Source organism: Chrysemys picta, chromosome 19 (assembly GCF_011386835.1).
Source record: "Chrysemys picta bellii isolate R12L10 chromosome 19, ASM1138683v2, whole genome shotgun sequence".
Lineage (NCBI taxonomy): Eukaryota > Metazoa > Chordata > Testudines > Emydidae > Chrysemys > Chrysemys picta.
The window spans coordinates 7945857-7964804 of record NC_088809.1 but is presented as its reverse complement, the minus strand read 5'-3'; the positions used below and the strand labels follow the sequence as shown (position 1 = coordinate 7964804).

General features: G+C 47.3%; 1 protein-coding gene across 3 annotated transcripts in view; it reads left to right on the top strand.

Moving 5' to 3' along the window:
• Positions 1-14135: 14135 nt before the first annotated feature.
• Positions 14136-18948, top strand: part of HNF1B (HNF1 homeobox B) — a 62138-nt gene continuing 57325 nt past the window's right edge. For all 3 annotated transcript variants that reach the window (XM_005298839.4, XM_005298838.4, XM_024099708.3), the window contains exon 1: positions 14136-15906. In XM_005298839.4, the coding sequence (XP_005298896.1) occupies positions 15563-15906 (344 nt within the window). In that variant the 5' untranslated portion in view covers positions 14136-15562. The remainder of the gene's footprint in view (positions 15907-18948) is intronic.

Here is an 18948-nt window from a genome sequence, read left to right as displayed (position 1 = left end):
AGTCTAATTCTGCTGCTGTATGTCCCCTTTCCACAAGTCCTCCCCACCCCCTAAAATGTGCACAGAAACAAACTTTCACTGGCAACCCTGCTCTCCATAGGATCTTTAGGGCCAAACTGTCAGACTAACTAACCTGAAGTGGCCTCCATATACAATCTCTTTGCTCCTGTAACTGACTCTCCGGCTAGGTCGACTGGTTACCTGACTGCCCAGTTCACTCATTCTCTCACATGTGCTCACAGCGGCGTGTGTGTTTCTCCATTTCACAGGTTTGCGAGTGTGAAGGGCAGTATGGAAATTTGGCCCATAAAGTCCCAGCCTTCCACCATTTCTAACGCTATTATTTACTGTCTAAGGAAAGACTGTAAAGCTTTGAGTGGGAAGAATCTCTTCCATCAAACAGCCCACTAGTTCTGTGCACCTGCCTTCCTAGCATTTGCTCCCTGGAATGCTGCTTTTCCTCCACATGCTCATTGAATGTAACCATGGGGCGGTGGGTAACAGGTGTAAATACGCCTCTGTGTTTGGAAATGTCACTGGATTTTTAGCATTCTGAGGAGGACATTAAGATGAAGGACACACTGAAAATCATAAAGGAAAGACTCAAAGGTCTTGCCCAGACAACGGCAGGATCAACCTTTACCTTTGAGTAAATCAGGGGTAGGCAACCTATGGCACGTGTGCCAAAGGCGGCACGCGAGCTGATTTTCAGTGGCACTCACACTGCCTGGGTCCTTGCCACCGGTCCGGGGGGCTCTGCATTTTAATTTAATTTTAAATGAAGTTTCTTAAACATTTAAAAAACCTTCTTTACTTTACATACAATAGTTTAGTTATAGATTATAGACTTATAGAAAGAGACCTTCTAAAAACGTTAAAATTACTGGCACGCGAAACCTTAAATGAGAGTGAATAAATGAAGACTGGGCACCCCACTTCTGAAAGGTTGCCGACCTCTGGAGTAAATCTTAGTAATCACCACTGCTAGTATCTGCCATCACAAATATGATTCCAAATAGGTTCTTTCCAGCTCTGGTCTCTATTAAGCCCAACTTCCATGTAGAAGGAAACATACATGGGAGCAGCAACGGGCCCTTGCTCCTTAAAGTCCATAGTAGAACTTCCATTGACCTTTGTGGGAGTAGGATTGGGGGCCTGATAGATCTCCAGCTGTGCCTGATGTTGTATGTAGCCCTTCCTTCCAATGGAATACCTACCCCATGCTGTTCCTCCAGAGAATATTTGAACGCTCTACAGTATGGCTGAAATGTATTAAACCCAGTGTCCACTACAGACTGGCCATTTCTGCCACTATTCAGTATGATAGGGACTTGGCTCAGGTTTTTAAGAAGTGAGTCTCTTGGGAGGGGGTGTGTGGAAATGGGCTTGTTCACTGGCATGGTCCAGTCTGTAATGGACATTACTGACCACCTTGGTTATGGTGGAATGTAGAATATAGAATCTCAACACTTAATTAAGACCGCAAACTAAAGCCCTTATTCAGCGAAGCACTAAATCACATTCTTGAATATCCTGCTGAATTGGGCCTAAATGCTGGGCATGTTTGTGAAGCAGGATATAGGAGATGTGAGCACCACTCGCGTACCATTTGAAAATGAAACTACTTTAATAGTATTCTAAAACCAGAAGGGTCTATTACAATCATCTAGTCTGACCTCCTGCATAACACAGGCCATATCCCTCATTTCTTGCATCGGGGCCATATCATGTGGTTGAGCGAGAACTTAACTGGGATGTTGGTAGGGATAGGACTTAGTTATTTTTTAGAAATTCTACTTGAGATTTGGACCTAAAAAATTGTCCTGTTAAAAATTTGCTTCTTTGTTTAAAAGTTCTCTGCCACATCTTGCTTTACCGGTGCAGAATGTGGGAGGGTAAAATAGCATCAGAATCTTTTGATCGCCTGAGGATTTGTGTTCTATACCCGTGACTTAAAAGGCACATTTTGAAAATGTTACACTGCATATTAGAAGGACTCAGCTGGAACTCCTCTCACTGTCCTCAACATGAAGCAAGTTGGTTGCCAACATTAACCAACAAAGATCCGATTCTGTGGCACAAAGTTAAAAAAACACTGTCAGGCACATTCATCCCCAAACTCAGATTTAATAAATAAATAAATGAATAAATAAATAAATTTAAACCAAGTCATTAGGTATTTTTTAAACTTTTTTGTTTCTCTCTGCCATCAAAACACTGCAGAATTGTGCTGTGCAGTTTGCGACAACTCAAAGCTGAAACTGACCATTTTAGTTTCACTGTCATCAAACTGTTTACTTTTTGCAAGCCAAACAGCATCAATGGTGAAAAGTAAATTTGGGCTTGTCCATATAGGTATGTTTATACTGATATAGAAATAGCAGTAAATTGTACTGCTATAGTTATACTGATATAATTTCCCAGGGGGCCGCTCTTATTGGAAAGAACAGTAGCTTTTTTTTTAAGCTTGTGTCACTTGCAAAACAAAGTAAACTGTAAAAGACCACTGGTATTCCTAATAAGAGTGTCCACTCAGGGCCTTATATCAATATAACTATAATGAGGTAGTAATGGCAATAAATTTCTCTTTGTAGACAGGCCCAGACATAAACAAAAAAAAAATCTAACCTGGTATTTGTAACCCTGGTAAGGGTTTTTTAAAAATAACTTTAAGCTGGCAGCTTAATCTCTTTCACTGCAGTAAATTATGTCCAAGCACACTACAGAACTTTTAGCACATGGCAGCAGATGACCATGCACAATGGGCTAGTCGTGCACAGTAGATTCACACCCCAGCTGTCTGTGCATGATGTCACCATGTGGCCAAACCCTCAGGAGAACATTTGACTGAAAGGGCTGTCCTTAATCAGTTTGCTGGAAGGGGAAGAATACAGCATTGGCCATAGCGTTATTTGTGGTGAACCAGTTTTTAACTAAGCCGTGCATCATGCAAAGATTTGAATATAGTGAGTTGTATTCAGTTCTCATCTGCATCTATGGGAGTTTGATGTTAATGGAATTGCACTGCTATAACAAAGGAGAACTGTTCTGACTGGGCTACATTTCTTTTCAAAGGGGGTCTCCAGGAAGACTCCATTAGTGCTCTGATAACGTGTGTGAAGTGGCATTGCACACGCTCTTCCATGCTTGTTTGCCCTTGGAAATGATCAAATGTGCAAAGCAACAAAGCCATCGGTGCTTGATCTGTGTGGGCAGATGGGTTTTTGTGTGTAAACTGTGCACAAAAATCCATGCATAAAAATTGTGTGTGCGTTATGTTGCATGCACATACAAGCTGCACTTTGAAACCTACCCTGGTGTGTGTGTATATGTAGATATACATTGCCCTCTCCTACCGAGGATTATTATTCCTAACGCAGGATTTCCCCTTCCTCTCATCATGTGCCAGAAAGAGCATGACGCTGAAAGGGGAGAGTGCCCTCAACCTCCAGTAATTTCAGGGATGGCTGAGGGAGTCGAAGACCTTTTCAGAATTAAAATTTTCACCCCCCAAGCAAGGGCAGTGTGTCCATTTACCTCCCAAAGCAAAATTCCAACAGCTGCTGCTGCTCCTTGATTCATAAAAGCACTATTTGTTTCATAGTCCCCCTAGGTTGTCACCACCTCTAACACCTCTACATCTGCCACACTTGTGACTGTAAATATTAGGATTAGAACTTCCCTAATGCATATGTACACCACTCCCTCCACTACCTGTTGACTGAGCGTGGAGCAAAATGGTCAGCGATCCCTTTCATGTCTGATCCTTTCTCAAACCACAGCTTCCCTTCGCCTGAGCGCTGGGGATCACGCACGGGTCATATTTAATAAAGGTGGAGATGGGAGAGGGTTTCAAAACATGACGGCACTCCGTGCAGGGGAGGTGGGGATGGAGAGACTGCAAAAATCAGTCTGTGGGGGGTAGGGGGGCGGGGGGACTCAGTGGGCTTTAATGGCCTTGTTTGTGGCGAAATCTCTCGCCCACTGGCCGAATGGTCAGAGTGTGATCCGTCTGCATGCGCTGAGGCGTTAAATGAAATTGCGAAAATAGAACCTTATAAAAAATTCATAAGCGTCTCCATTGAAAACATCCCCCCCGGTGCTGGGTGACTGGAATAAGGGTTCTAAGAGCTCTGTTGTTGAGTCCAAGGTAAGGTTTACCCTGGCAGAAATGGCATCCCCAGCCTCCGTGGGGGAGCAGCTTTGAGTCAGCTGCTGCCTGACTCTGTGTTTCAAAAGCCAGGAAGTTCATTCCCGCCTCCGAAATGACTCATCATGACCTAACCAATGCTGGCAGGAAAGGAATGAAATCCCAGTGTGCTCTGGGAGGGTAAGTACAGAACTACACCTCAGTGGGCCCCAGCGTCCTCTAGCTCCAGAATGCCTCATGCTGTGTGCTCAGTGAGAGTGGTCCTCCTCAACTCCCCCGCCCCGAAACCGAGCTGATTTTCTATGTGCCAGACTTACTAGAGTGATACTTATCTTAAGTGCAAGGTTCCCCATACTACCCCCTTGTTAATCTGCTTTCAGTCGTGATCTGGAGGGACAACATCTAAACTGATTGCAGTAGAAGCCCTATTTTATAAATTGGGGATTTTCAGTAACAGAGCGGTCACGGCTGGGAGGCGCTCAACGTTCAACAGTAGCACCTTAAGGGAAGGACTAACATTTATAGCACTTCCTTGTTCTTGTCTAGGGCTGCTGGGGGGCTGCTTTACCCCCTGGCTTGAAGTGGTTTCCATCAAATAGAGAGTTTACAGTTTGGTTCAATGACTCTCAGCACCCCCACAATAGTGTTCTACCACCCCTGGTCTAGGGCCACACTAATGGTGATCCAGTAGATTTGTTTCACTGGTTCCGGCTTTGGTTTCCCCCCCCCAAGGGGTAGTCACAGGGTATAAAACAAGAATGTAGCTTCATTGTACAAACACTGTGTAGTTCAGGGCTCGCTCTCTGCTTCTCGGTTGGCAAAGATTGTGTCCCAATGTGGTTAAACTTTGCCCATGCTAGACTAATAGACACATTGCTTAATCATACCATGAGAATTATCACAGGCACACTGAAGCCAACAAGACTTCTCTGGATACCAGTCCTAGCCAATATTCCTCCACCTAACATCTGGCGTCTGGATACAGCCAACAAACTGATCGTTAAGGTATAGTAAATGCCACACTTGCCAACGTTGAGGGATCTATGGGATGCACCCTGCCAATGACAGCATAGCAGAAATCTTATCTGGACAGGGCTGCACCTTCTCCATCCAACTGATATCTGCAGCTCAGACAGAACAGGGGTGAGCCACTACCAGGAACTCCTACATCATCACCAAGATGGATGATGGGCTCTGATTCCACCTCTGGAGCCAGCTTAAGAGATTCATGTGTGGCGTTGTTTGCTGCGCCAAGACCGACCATGCCCTGGGGCATCCCGGACAGCCCACTGTGCACCTGTAGTGTTGTGGAAAATGTTCCATGCGTGTTGCATGGTTGCAGTTTCCATGTTGGGCACCCCAGAGGTCCTCTCAAGCTGACTCAGAAACTATTGACTGGCTCAAGACCATTTAGCTGTTTGGGGAGTTGTTTTTTTCTAACTTTGCTTTGCTTATCTAATATCGGGGATTGAAGGGTTCATAAAACTGAAAAGTTCATAAAATTGATCATCTCCAAATGGTGCAGAAGTTGCAGTATGATTGTACTGCATTGCTTTTCTCTTGTCCTTCAAACCACTGCAAACTGACTTCCGATGCATAGAAGGCATTGGAATGGGAAGGGAAGTCTAGTCTTCTTGGACATCACTTCTGTTATGTGATTTTTCTTTTTCTTTCCCCGCTCACCCCCATCAGGGAAAAATGGTTTGCATAACTGGTCATTTGTAAGATTGTTCATACAGTCAAGGTTTTCCTGTATGGCCCCAAAAACTCAGAAGTTACCAAGAAGAGCATGAGCACTGGGCTGCTTCTACTGGATGGGAGGGAATTGCTTCTCTGCTTGAGTAAATGCTGTGGTCAGATTCCCTAAGGCTTCTTCCACTGGTAATAGAGATTCTGCATATGACCATCAAAGTTAACGAGCTATGAGATGGGGTGGCTGCTAGCAGTGATAAGACCATGTAGGTCAGGAGTGTTTAGAACACACCTCTTAAACGGAAATGGTATAGGCTCAGGGTGGGGAAGGAGGGGGGGGGGCTTCAGGAAGGAGATAGCGAGTGTGGATTCCTTGTTTCTCTGATCTCATCAAAATTTGTGATGCCCTGGACAGAGGTTCTGAAGGGTGCAGAATGCCCTCTGCACCTGTGGAGGATACTCAACCAAACTCTTCGTAAGGAGGGTGTCCCCTTTGAGAGACCTCCTTCTCCTGGGGGTTTCCTTGGGTTCATTTTCGTCTCTTAACATGGGGCTGATGAGCCTCAGTTATTGCTCTCTTCCTCGAAGTCACTATCCTGCCTGGCTGGCAGGGCTGGGTGGGGATCTCAGTGCAGCTCTTCCATGTGAGACCTGCCCAACTGGGACCTAAGGGCTTGTCTGCATGGGGAAATTTCCCAGTATTGTTATGGTGAAATAATTTATTCCAGAATAAAATCACTTTTATTCCAGAATAGAGTGTCCCCCAGGGCCTTTACATCACCAGTATCCATGTAGTGGTAGAACTATAATTATTCTACTATAGCTATACAGGGAAATTTCCCTGTGCAGACAAGTCTGTTTGTGCCTGAGCTATTGGAACTAGCCAAGCGCAATGGCACTAACTCTGATGAGCCGACCCCAATGCATCTTTGAAATTTAAATTGGGATTTAGGCGTGCCAGTGAGAGACGCCAGCCCTGGAGACAGAAATCCTCTACCCATAGGACAGGCATAGCCAGGCAACCTGCCCACTGTTGTGGCGGGATGGCCTCTAGGAGGTGTCTCCCAGCCATTCATTCCCATTTCTGTACTGAGCCTACCTACCAACTAGTGCCTACCATGTTGGGTATTGTGGGGGATGTGGGTACTTGTGAACTTGAGTTCCTAGTGGACTTAATATAGGCTGCTGAATGGCCATGGGAAGAGGACCGCTTTCAATCACGGGAGTTGGATTTGAACCAGCACCTTAGAAATGAAGACGTCTGTATTTCATTTCCAGTAACAGTAGCCTCTTATTCAAAGTCCCTAGTGCAAAAGATGGCTGGTGTTCCACAAATGCTGTCTCTAACTTCCCTTCCTGCAACACTGCGAAAATGGCATGCTCCTCTTGCCTCCTTCGGGAGAGAATTCCTGAGGCTGGCGCTTCTGGGAAACTGCATTCCTCAGCCCTCTGAAGAGCCCATCAGCTTTTCCAAAACATAATGACCATGATCTTCTGCCGAGAAGAATTAATGAGGTGTGCAGGACAACGATGGGAAAAGGCCAATCGCAATATCACTCCTGACACCACTGCTAAGCAAGGGGCGGGGGGGTGCGGGTGGGGGAGAATAGCAATAGGGTATGAGAGATGGACCAGAAAACAATATCCATTTAATTAGCTGGATGGCTCAAAATGTGTGGAAACAGGCCAAGGTCCAGGTTACTGACTGTGACAGAACATTATTGTAATGCAATGCCATGAAACCTGTCCAAAGGCCAAGGCGAAGCTCACCAGTTCTTTCTTTCAAATGGCCGCCTCTTTCAAACAATGGTCCTCTCCAGGCATTTTATAATACTTACTGATTCCAAGCAGCGTCAGACCCGCATCCTGCTCCCCAGTATAAATGGAATACGGACAAGAAAGCTCCCATTTTTGCTTTGTCCAGGTTTACAGAATCCTTCGAATGAGACACCAATGGGATAAGTCCAGCCATGCAAAAAATTTCATGGACAACTTACCGACTAAGACAGCAGATTTATTTGCCCACCTTTTACCATGATGACTATTATTTCATAGTGCCTAGAAATGTACTAAATGCAGCACTGAAGATGTGAGATCAGGCACTGTCCCTGCCCCAAGGAACTTTACAATTTAGACCTTAAATGTGAGGGCACCTCAGTATGGAGAAGATGCGGTGAGGCCTAGAGCAGTATGCTCACATAGTTACTGAGGTTAATTGAATGGATAGGTGCATATCTTGCTGGATCTATTCAGTGTTTAAGCCTAGCTCTAACATTGTCTTTGAACAGTAGAGCTCAAAGTACTTGACCAAGGAGGCCAGTATTATTATCTCAATTTTACAGGTATAGAAGTTGAAGTAGAGAGAGGTAATGTGACTTGCCCCAGGTCACCCAGCAGGCCACTGGCAGAGCTGGGGGTGGGGGGAATAGGTCTCCTCAGTTCCAGCCCAGTGCCTTATCCACTAGGCCCAAGTAGAAACTATAAAGATCTGAGAGAGAAAATGTTACCACCTCCCCTGTGTTAGACACCCTGGCAGAAAGGAGTTTTCAGAAGGGATTTCAAGGCCCGATCCAGCAAGGTGCTGAGCACCTCTCAGGATCAGGCTCTAAGGGTCTTACCCAAAGCCCAATGAACTCAGTGGGAGTCTTTCCATCCACTGCAATGGCTTTGGTGATGGCGGTTGGTCTGAAGTAGGGATGGTATTCCATGGTGCTGGGGAAACTTAAGGCTTGGTTTACTTGCCCCCCCAAAACACATCCGTAAAGAAGGCCCCTCCCCGGGTGAGTAGTATAGTGGGCAAGGCTGGCTTAGTTCGAATGTTTTAATGTGTATATACACTGTAACATGTTTGACAGGCGCAGAACAATACTCCCCATTGGCACAATCCATAGCTGTGGTCAAAGGCATGTTTGTGGATTCAGGGAGGATGAGTAACAAGAGCATGGCCAATGGGTTGTTGACTATGTGGCTCCACGGGCCAGTACTCCCATGTGATAGTAGGAGCCCTGTAAGCATAGATGATGCTACAGACTGTGGTGCACAGAAATGGCAGGGCTGGGGTCCGTGCTAAGAGGGGGTTCTGGGCTGTCCCCTGCACTAAGCCCATTTTCGCTAGCTTTGCAGAGATCATGATCCATGCTTGTGTGTCCTGCTTTTTATTTGAACTCCCCCATTGAGTGTCATGAGTTGTCCTTTCCATAATCTGGAGGCTTACCCTCACTGCCTAACCTCTTGCCTGTTCTGAATGGAAGAGCTCTTCTTTTCACAGCTGTTCTTTAGAGTGGACTGTTTGTGGGAAGATGGCAGCATGGGAGTCCAAGCTGTGGGTCAGTTGCTGAAGAAGAGTTAATTCTGGGCTGTCTGGTGGCAAACGTACATCCTTTATACTGCCATTGTGCTTACCGAAAAGAGTCACGAGCATCAGTGAAGCATCTCACAAAGTGATGAGCAAATGGAAGAGAAATCACCCAGAATGCAAGCTTCTGAGGTGTGCATCTTTTGCACATTATTAAACACATGCCTCCCTAAAGATCATGTGTATGGTGATGTACTAATACAGCCACTCTTAAGAATAGCAGTGAAAGGATCTCTTCCATTCAGTAGATGACATGCCACCGTGAATATTCACTGGGGCATGAAAACACTTCTGCATTTTCTCATTCAATAGAATAAACATTTATTTAGATTGCAAATTTTGGGGGCCAAAGTCATGTGTTTGTACAGCACCTTGCACAATGGGGCCCTGGTCCATGAGGAAGCTTCTAGGCTCTACAGCAATATATACAATGATGATGAAAATCTAACGGGTAAAATTGTCCTCTTGCAGCTTCACTGCAGATCTCTGATCCACATGATTCCTTCTGCCGTTGTCTGCGCACATGCCCTAAAAACTTGCTTTCCGAGTTGATGCTGGTAATGTTCATGGGAAGTGAACATGAATGTGGCCAAAGCGCATTCTCTCCAAGGTTCAGCTGAATATCAGTGGGAAATTTTTCTGCATTTACCCAGGTCTACTTTAATAGCTTTTTCATGCCCACTTAACGGCCACAGTGGAGCATTTAATAGCCAGAGCCAATAGCCTATGCTGCAATGTTGCTGGTGCTATTCCTGTTCTGCACAAATGAGAAACAATTGAATGCAACTCTCACCCCAAATGAAATACCCTCTTCAGAGGGTTTGGCACATTCATGTTGCTACTTCTTCTGGCTTTCCAGAGGTGTCATACTTGGTGCAGGCCTACGATAATTGAGGGTGTTTTTGTTTTTTCTTTTAGATATTCTTATCACGTAGCCTTTCATTACAGCACAGCAGACACTTGTCGGACAATGCGCTTTCCTCTAACACTCTGATCATAAGCTTTTCTACTAATACACATTCTTACGTCCTTTGATTCTCTCCTAAATTTTCTCCCCCCCTCTATTGGTCTCTCTGCCTGCAAAGAGCAATGGGGATTTACAGGTGAAATGTTCATCAGCAGATCTGTCAAATTAATAAGGGAGGGAGTGACCTCTATAGAGGCTGGGCCCACAAGAAGTAAATTTTAAGTTACAGGGTCCTTTCAATCCTGAAGTCCATTTCTGTATGTAAGTCATGATCCTGCAACCCTACTCTCCTGAGCATATGGGTTAGTCTGCACACAGAAATTAAATTGACTGAATTAAATCAATTTCCAAATCAATTTAGTTAAATAGATTCATAGATACGGCCACATTGTTGCAATGGGAGCTCATGTTCAGCTGATTGTCTGCCATGACCCCCCAGGTCTGAGTGAACTGCTCCCAGGATAGAGGCCCCTGTCCATTTGTATGTTTGCTTGCACCCAGCTTACCAAATGATCCAGATTGCTGTTGCTGTGACCCGGCCTCTTCTTTATTACTACTCCCCTAGACTTTGTGTCATCTGGAAACTTTATCACTAATGATGTTTTGTTTTCTTCCAGGTCCTTGATTTAAAAATGTTAAACAGTGTAGGGCCAAGAACCAATCCTGGTGGGACCCCACTGTAAAAGCACCTGCCCAGTGATGATTCCCTAGTGACAATTACATTTTTGAGACCCATCAGTTAGCTATTTAATGTGTGCCATGCTGATTTTTGTATTGTTCTAGTTTTTTAATCAGAATATAGTATGATACCAAGTCAATACCTTACAGAAGTCTGCGTGTGTGTTACATCCACACGATTACCTTTATCAACCAAACTAGTCATTGGGTTTTGTTTTGTTTTTAAACAAGTTGGTTTGACAAGTTAGAGAGGAATCTAGATGCTCTTGAAAGTCCCCATGAGGTTCTTATCTGCATCTGTGAGCGCCTAAATACCTTTAAAAATCTGACCTTTGGTCTTGTGTTTATTGAGAGAATTCTGGACCCCGCTCCTCTGAAAACCGGACCACTCTTTTAAGGTGTCTCAAGTTGGGGGTGGGAGGAATCAAAATGGAGGAACCTAAAAATCTTTTCATGTTCTGATTGAAAATGGTGGTCAGAACTTCACGCAGCAACATTTTCCCTCTCTTCAGTCTGATTGGAGTGTGTGCATCCCTCTACTTTTTTTTTTTTTGGTCTGTCTTGTTTAAAATGACCTTGATTTTTCTTTTTTGTTTGCTTTGATTTTTGTTTTTGTTTTTTGCAAGATGAGGGTGAGGGTTGTTTTGGGTTGTTGGTTTTTTTTTGTTTTGTTTTTGTTTGTTGGGTGAAAGTGTGCCAGTATATAGCACTGGGGCCTCTCTTGAGTAATTGATCGGTTACCAGAGCTGAAGCGTTCCCTTCATCCAAGCTATTTAGGGCCAGAATTTTCAGAAGGGCATAGTACTCACACCTGGGGACAGATTTTTCCAAAGTGCTCAGCCCTCAGCGGCTCCCATTGTGACATTTAACAGCCCAGTTTGTGCCTCCATTGTGCCAAGCACTACTGAAAATCTGCTCCCTTATTCTGGGGTCTGAATGGGAGCTGAGTTCTTATGAAAATCTGGCCCCAGTTGTAACTAAGCCCTTCTAAAAATTCTGACCTTAAAGGCTTTAGTTGGGTTTAGAGTGTTTTGTAGCTATGGGAATTCCTCCTACCTCCATAGTACCCAAGGTCCCCAATTTGGGGCATCACTTGGTATCTACATCCACTTTCTGTCCTCTAAGCGAGGTTTTGAAGCATAAAATCTGATGGTGAAGCAGGCTCTGAGACTTGGCTTGTAAAACCTGTGTCTATTCCCAATGTCCTAGTGCTACTTGGTTAGGGAATAGCCTGGATTTTGTATTTTCTAACCCTGCTCCTGGTTTCTACAAGGAGAGGGGAAGGGAAATAGATCTCGCCACCTCCCCATGGACACAGATGATTTAATTAGAAACTGAAATATCTCTACCTCAATCCTCAAAGTATTTCGGAAACAGGTTCATAGGGTTAGGATAGTGTGGTGTGGAAATTCCTGAGGAGCACAAACCCCAGAGAGCAGCCTAGCAGAAGGGAGGGATGGAATTTTGGATGGATTTTTTTTTTTTTTTTAGTCTAATAAAATCCCACCAAGGAGTTGAGATTTTCTTGGACTTCTCTGGCCTTGGTGCAGCAGCGGGAAGAGAACGTTCGCATTAAGAAATGGGGGAGGGATTGCCAGTGAAAGGAAACCAATCCCCATTTGGAAAAAGCACTGGGAAAGCCAGGCTAAAAGGCACTGGATGCCAAGAGCCACCTCTGTTGCATCACAAATTGGTTTTACTGGGGGGCAGATGCTCAGATAATGCCAGAGGAGCTGCAGCCACTGAGTAAGGGATGTAGTTTTAAGGCTAGTGGTTTGGGTTTTTGTTTTTTGTTTTGTTTTGTTTTTTCCTCCCCAGTGAAGTGGTTTGCCCCTGCTGGGATCCCTCAGTCCAAAGCACACCCTGCTTCCTGGTTTTGAGTAGCTACCCACTGGAAAACAAGGAAGAATAAGGAGTCAAACAATTGGCGATCCGTTTCAAAACTTGTTTATTGAGATCTCATTTCTCCAGGGCAAATAACGCAGGGTTGTTTATCATTTTAAGACTCCTTTGGCGTAAGCTATAAGGCATGCGGCCCATTGGCTCGCTCCGGTATTTTATAAGTAGATCATGCCACAAACATTAAAATAATACAGGGCAACCAACCATTTGAAAACCAGCGCTGAGTCTCCTCGATAGTTAGGGGAAAGGGAACCTGTGTGTGTAATTATGCAGCTTAAAATCAGAGCCTTTGAATTCATCAGCAAACTTGGTAGGGAGCAGACCAGGCTGCAGGAGAGCACAAATGTGGTGAAATAGAGACGGGAACACGTTGCTATGTTAGGTGGAAACGGGTCTCGGGCAGGTGGGAAAAGGGCAGGCGTGTTTTATTCATGAAATGTCGCAGGATCGCCTCTGCCCAGCTGCGTATTTCATAACCATGTAATCCCAAAAGAAATCCAGGGAACATGTAACTTGGGCCACGAGGCCCTACTGGGGGAGACTAGATCTCCTGGACGGGGGATTGTTTTAACAAACCTTTTGAACTTGCTTGTTGCCGGGCTTCAGGCGATCACAGCCCAGTGATCTGTGTGAACGCTGCTGTTTCCGCTCAGAACACATGGCTAGGACCAGGTGGATTCGTTGGGTTCCTATTTTAATACCTTAAGCCCAGTGTTTTCTCCCAAACCCTCTGCCACTGGAAAAAAAAAGTTTTAACTTTCCCCCCTTTCTTTTCCCTTCTTAACGGACGCGATGAGCTGCGCCCCGTGAAGTTGTATTTGTGCCGAAGGCGGACAGGTAAACAGGACTGCAGGCAGGCAACACAAACCAAATGGTCTTTGTGGATTTCAAACTTCAGTGGAGTCTCTAACTTTTTCCCCCCGCTCCCAGGCTCGAGCATTTTTTAAGAGCTCGTTTGCTTCCGGGAGTCCAGAATAACCCGAATTCCCAGTTTAAGTTACTTTTCCATTCCCTCCTTCGATTGTTTCATATTTCGTATAATTTAATCCTTTCCCGAGACCGCTTTAAAAAATAACCCGAACCGAGTACATTTTACAAACCCCTGCAGGGATGGAGGTAAAAAAGCGAAACGAAAATCTCTTTACCTTGGACGGGAGACGAAACTAAACTGAGTTTTCCACACACCCACGAACAGTCGTGAAACAAGAAATCTTAACTCGTTTCAAGCTTAATACATTAAAAATCATAGCATGAGGCGTTGATTGTTTTTAAAATAGCATTTGGTTAATGCCGGGGGGAAATGCATTTTCTTTACCAGCATTTCTGGGTAAAAAATATTTCCTGCATTGAAATGCAAGAAAACACGGATTAAAATAAACACAGGGTTTTTTTAAATTTAAGTTAATTAGAGCTTTTAAAAAAAACAATTTAAACACTAGTTTGCGTTCATTGTTTTATTTTCATACAATCAACCATGCTTTTTAAAATCGGTCTTTTCTCTATTTCAAAATTCTTTTGCAGCTGCAGAAACACAAAGAAAAGCTCCCCAGATATTTTAGCAAATGCGACTTTTTTTTTACAAACCGATTTCTTTGTTTTAGAAACACAACCCCCAACAAACATCTGATCGTTGCACAGACAGCTACCGCTGGACTAATCCTATCTTTTTCTCCCCTCTCGGCTACACCACACTACTCATAATATTCCCAGAGACTAAAATCTGCGCAGGTGAAGATCCTAAACAATAATATAAACGAGTCCCTTTGGTTTTCCCCCCTCTTCCTCTGGTTTTTTAAATTCTTGTTTCTAACCACTACATTTGATTCCTCTTCCACCATCCCCACAAAGGGCGTTAGAAGGGAAAGTCCTGCTTTGCCGAACAAGACATTTGGTTGGGTCTGCTTGCGCTTTTTCTTTTTAATGCAAACGCTTCGATGTTGTTTCTGTTAACAAGCTCCCTCAGACACCAAATCCACATGAAAATACCAATGAAAACGAAAAGCAAAATGCAATCTCCCCCTTAATTTGAATTGGTATATTTTGCAGATTGCCTTTCCTTTGGTTTCAGAGTAGCAGCCGTGTTAGTCTGTATCCGCAAAAAGAAGAACAGGAGTACTTGTGGCACCTTAGAGACTAACAAATTTATTAGAGCATAAGCTTTCGTGGACTACAGCCCACTTCTTCCCCAGTCTGACCTGCCAGCCAGTTCCACGACACCACCCTCCCAGCTCACCTTTCCTGGTAAATAGCTCGGCTGAGAGGCTAAGGCTTTGGGTTGTTTTAAAGGGCTTTGATTTGTTTTGCTCGAATTTACCGAATTCCTCCTCCTGGCCTCCCAAGCCCCAGTGCTGCTGGAGAAGCCTGGAGCTGGTGCACTTGGGGCTGGCTGCCTCCTTGCCCAACAAGTCCAAAGTTCAGCTAAAGTTTGGCTGATAAAAACAGAACCAATCGAAAGGTTTCAGCCACCCGTATAAACACAACGAACTCCGTCAAATCCAGGCCCAGAGCAGCTGCTCCTCTTCTGTGCCCCCCCCAAAACCCTTTACCCACTACCCCCCTTTCCATTTGCATCCTGCAGGAATGACTCTCCCTTCCCACTGATTTGCATATCTTATATTGCCTAATGGAGGAGATCATGGCAAGGTAGAGGTCTGCCGAGCCCTCTCAAAGGAGATTCACCAGGGCACGGAGGAGGAGCAGGTGTCTGGGGCTCACGGGGGGAATCCAAGACTTTGGGGTGTTTTTTAACCTACCTTCCCTCCCCCCCACCCCACCCCTACCCCCCTCCCCTTCTCTCTCTCTCTCCCCTCCTGGTAAAATGGTGTCCAAGCTCAGCTCTCTGCAGCAGGAACTTCTGAGCGCTCTCCTCAGCTCCGGTGTCACCAAGGAGGTGTTGATCCAAGCCCTGGAGGACATGGTGCCCACCACCAGCTTCGGGGTGAAGCTGGAGAACCTGCCCCTGTCCCCAGGCAGCGGGACGGAGGCGGACAGCAAGCCCGTCTTCCACACCCTCACCAACGGCCACAGCAAGGGCAAACTGTCCGGGGACGAGGGCTCCGAGGACGGGGACGACTTCGACACCCCGCAGATCCTCCGGGAGCTGCAGGCGCTCAACACGGAGGAGGCCGTGGAGCAAAGGGCGGAGGTGGATCGGATGATCAGGTACAAACGGGGCTCCCTCTTCTCCCCCCAGCCCGGCAGCCAGAGGCCCAGGTGGGATGAAGGCTCGCTTCTCGCTCACTAGGCAGCGTAGTCCCCGGACTCTGAAACCCAGGTCACCCCAGCCCCTGGGAACTTGCCCCTCATCTTCCCCCCGCAAGCAGGTGACCAGGGAATCGATTTCTGACCGCGTCTAAACGCAGCAGGAGCCCCCGCGACTGCCGGGTCACTTTCTGCCCTCACCTCCTGGCGTGCGGAGCGCAGGGCTCGGGCCCAGAGAGGCACGTGTGAATAAGTAAATCGGAGTGGGTTTTTTTTTTATGCTGAATTCCATTAAGTTTTGCTCCTTTGAACCCCACTTTGTCAGAGCGGCTGTCTGTGCCCACCCGCGGGTGCTGGGCGCCTCAAACTAAACTTTCAAAGGGAAGGAAAATAGACCCGAGGCAGCGGCGATGGGCTTTGTTCTATTTTAAAACTCGATTTGAAAGAGTCCCTTAAAAAACCCCTTCCCGACTCTCTTTCCCCTGTATACACCTCGCTTTTAAACCACACCCGGGCAGCCCCATAACCCGTAGCCAACCAGTCCGGTGCCGATTCTGGGGTTCTCTCCTGCCGAGTGGATTCGCGGTGGGGTGGGGAGATCTGAGGATGGACGTAACAAGAAAATAGAAAGCGAACTCTGAGCAGATCCAGGCACTGCCGAGCGAGCCCAGCCAAGGAATCAAACTTCGGTGTAACTTTGCGCGTTGAGAGCCGGTTTCTTGCCTGCTAGCCAGGGGATGTTGATCAAACGCTGAAACCGGCTTCCCCGAGCTCTGTTGCCCCGTCGAGGTAGTTAGTTAGTTAGTTACTAATTATCCACGTCGTTCATTGTTTCTTTTTCGTTAGCAAAATATCAACTAACCCCAGCCCGGCCCTTTATTAACCCCAGGGACTTGAACAGACCAGGAAAGTCTCTAGCCGAAGGCTGCAGTTTAGAGTAGAAGCGAGCTGAGAAAATGCTTTCCAGGCCGAGGGTCACTTTTTTTTTTACTCTTTTAATTCGGATGCCGAACGAATGCAGGATCTTCGCGTAACTGAGCCCTGGCTAAATACCCGTGCAAACAGCCAGCCCCACCCGTGTGATGACCAAATCCCCGGGCACGGGTGGGAGGCTCGGGGTGGGTATTTCAGGGGCTGGTTTGGTTTCGAAGCGTTGCAAATCGGCCCAAGCCGGGGCCAGTGCTTAGCGAGCGCCCGAAGAGGCGGAGCAGCGGCTGGAGCCGGGGATTTCTGTGCTCCCCGGGGCTGCTTTCGGACTTCTCTCCGCGCGGTGCGGGAGGAGTTGGACCCCGCGGGGGCTCCCCGCTTCTGGGCCGCGCTGGCGCTTGTTGCCCGGGGGCGGCGGAACGGAGGCAGAGGGGGCCCGTCCCGGGCGTTACCTGCACCCTAGTGCCCGGGCTCTGGGCAGCGCCCGCTGTGCCCGGAGCAACCCGAGGGCCGCCCGCGGGCTGCGCTCTTCCCTCCGCCTGCTCCGGGGCAACCCCAGCCGGCCGCACGTGGAGCGGGGGGTGTTATTAATTTATTTCTATAAATCATCAACCGAAAGATACACACGGGGCTGCGGGGAGAGGCGGGTTATTCATTGGCGAAGCTGTAAAGCAGCCCGCGGGGGGAGAGGAAAACCCCAGGCGCGGGTGTTGGGGGGTTGGGTTTTTTTTTTTGGCCTTCTCTTAAATAAATAAACACGCGCAGCGCCGGGCTCGCCTCAAAGGGTGCCCAGGAAAGGAGGGGGCCCGGTCCCGGGACCCCAGCTTCGGCCGCTGCCAGGCGAAGGAAGGAGGGGAGGGGCAGGGCCAGGTCGGGACTCGCTGGGGGGGATGGAGTTGATTTCTCTCTTTCCCCCCCCTGCGGGCCGTGCCCAGGTACCGCTGCCCCAGCCTGGCCGCGTGTCCCTGGCGAGCCTGGTGCCAGCGGGGCGGGGAATGGGGCGCTGTCCTCTTGGGGGGCGGGGAGGACATCACGACCGGGGTGGGGACCTGGGACAGGGGGAGAAACCCCCCCCTCACAGCCAGGTATCTTCAGCAGAAGCCCGCTGGAGCTGGGGCTGTCGGGGACGGGGGGAGCGCTGCGGTACCAGAGCGGGGCCTGCACTCCCGCAAGGCAGCGAAATCCCGGCCCCGGGGCTTCCAGCGGGGAGACACAGGGGGGAAATGCACGGGAGGCTCCCTCTTGTTTGTGTACAAAGCGGGTGTTTCTAATGCACCCAGCTGTAGTCCCCAAGACCTACAGATTGCACGTCCAGTTCCCTTGATTGAAATAATACAGGGCCTCCAGGAGCCCTAACACCTAATAACCATCCAGCAAAACTCCAGCAGCGTTCAATCAATCTATCCGCCGGGGATTCACCTAGCCACCTCCACAGCTCCTTTCCACCCCTTGGGAAACACCCGCTCTCTCCAAGCCCTCGATCAAATGGACTAGAATTCTCTGTATAGGTGTATCTGCTGCACCCAATTGTTTGTCATGTCTGTTGTGGTGCCCCAGTCTGGGCCCTTATTGTGCTAGGCACAGGGCTTGTATGTCATCTGCAGACACTTTACAATCTGTACAGCTGAGACAATAACCGGGGGCAAAACAAATGATGGGGGGAGAAGGCCGATTAGCTTAATACTCCCTTAAAGATGACTTAGCTCAGACACTGGTGAAGATGCATTGATCAGACTAGGAAATTTCCCTGTAGTGTTGAGGGTGTTTTCTGACAAGATTTGCACTCTCTATCTTCATTTGCCTTGGTGTGCTCTCCTGCCATTTAGGTCCCCGGAGAGTTCAGGTGTGTGACAGTCCACCCCATGCTCCTCTCATTACACCTGTCCTCTTCCAAAGTAGATGAAGGTCTGAATTCTGTCCCCCTTCCCCAGTGACACCTGTGTAACCCCACTAAAGCTGGTAGGTTTGCATGGACAATAACTCTGGGCAGAATTTTGCCCTTTCAGTTCAAAGCTTGCCTTTGGTGCAGACAGGATCCACTCAATGTGCAGCGGCAGTGAACAGAATGTTGGGAAT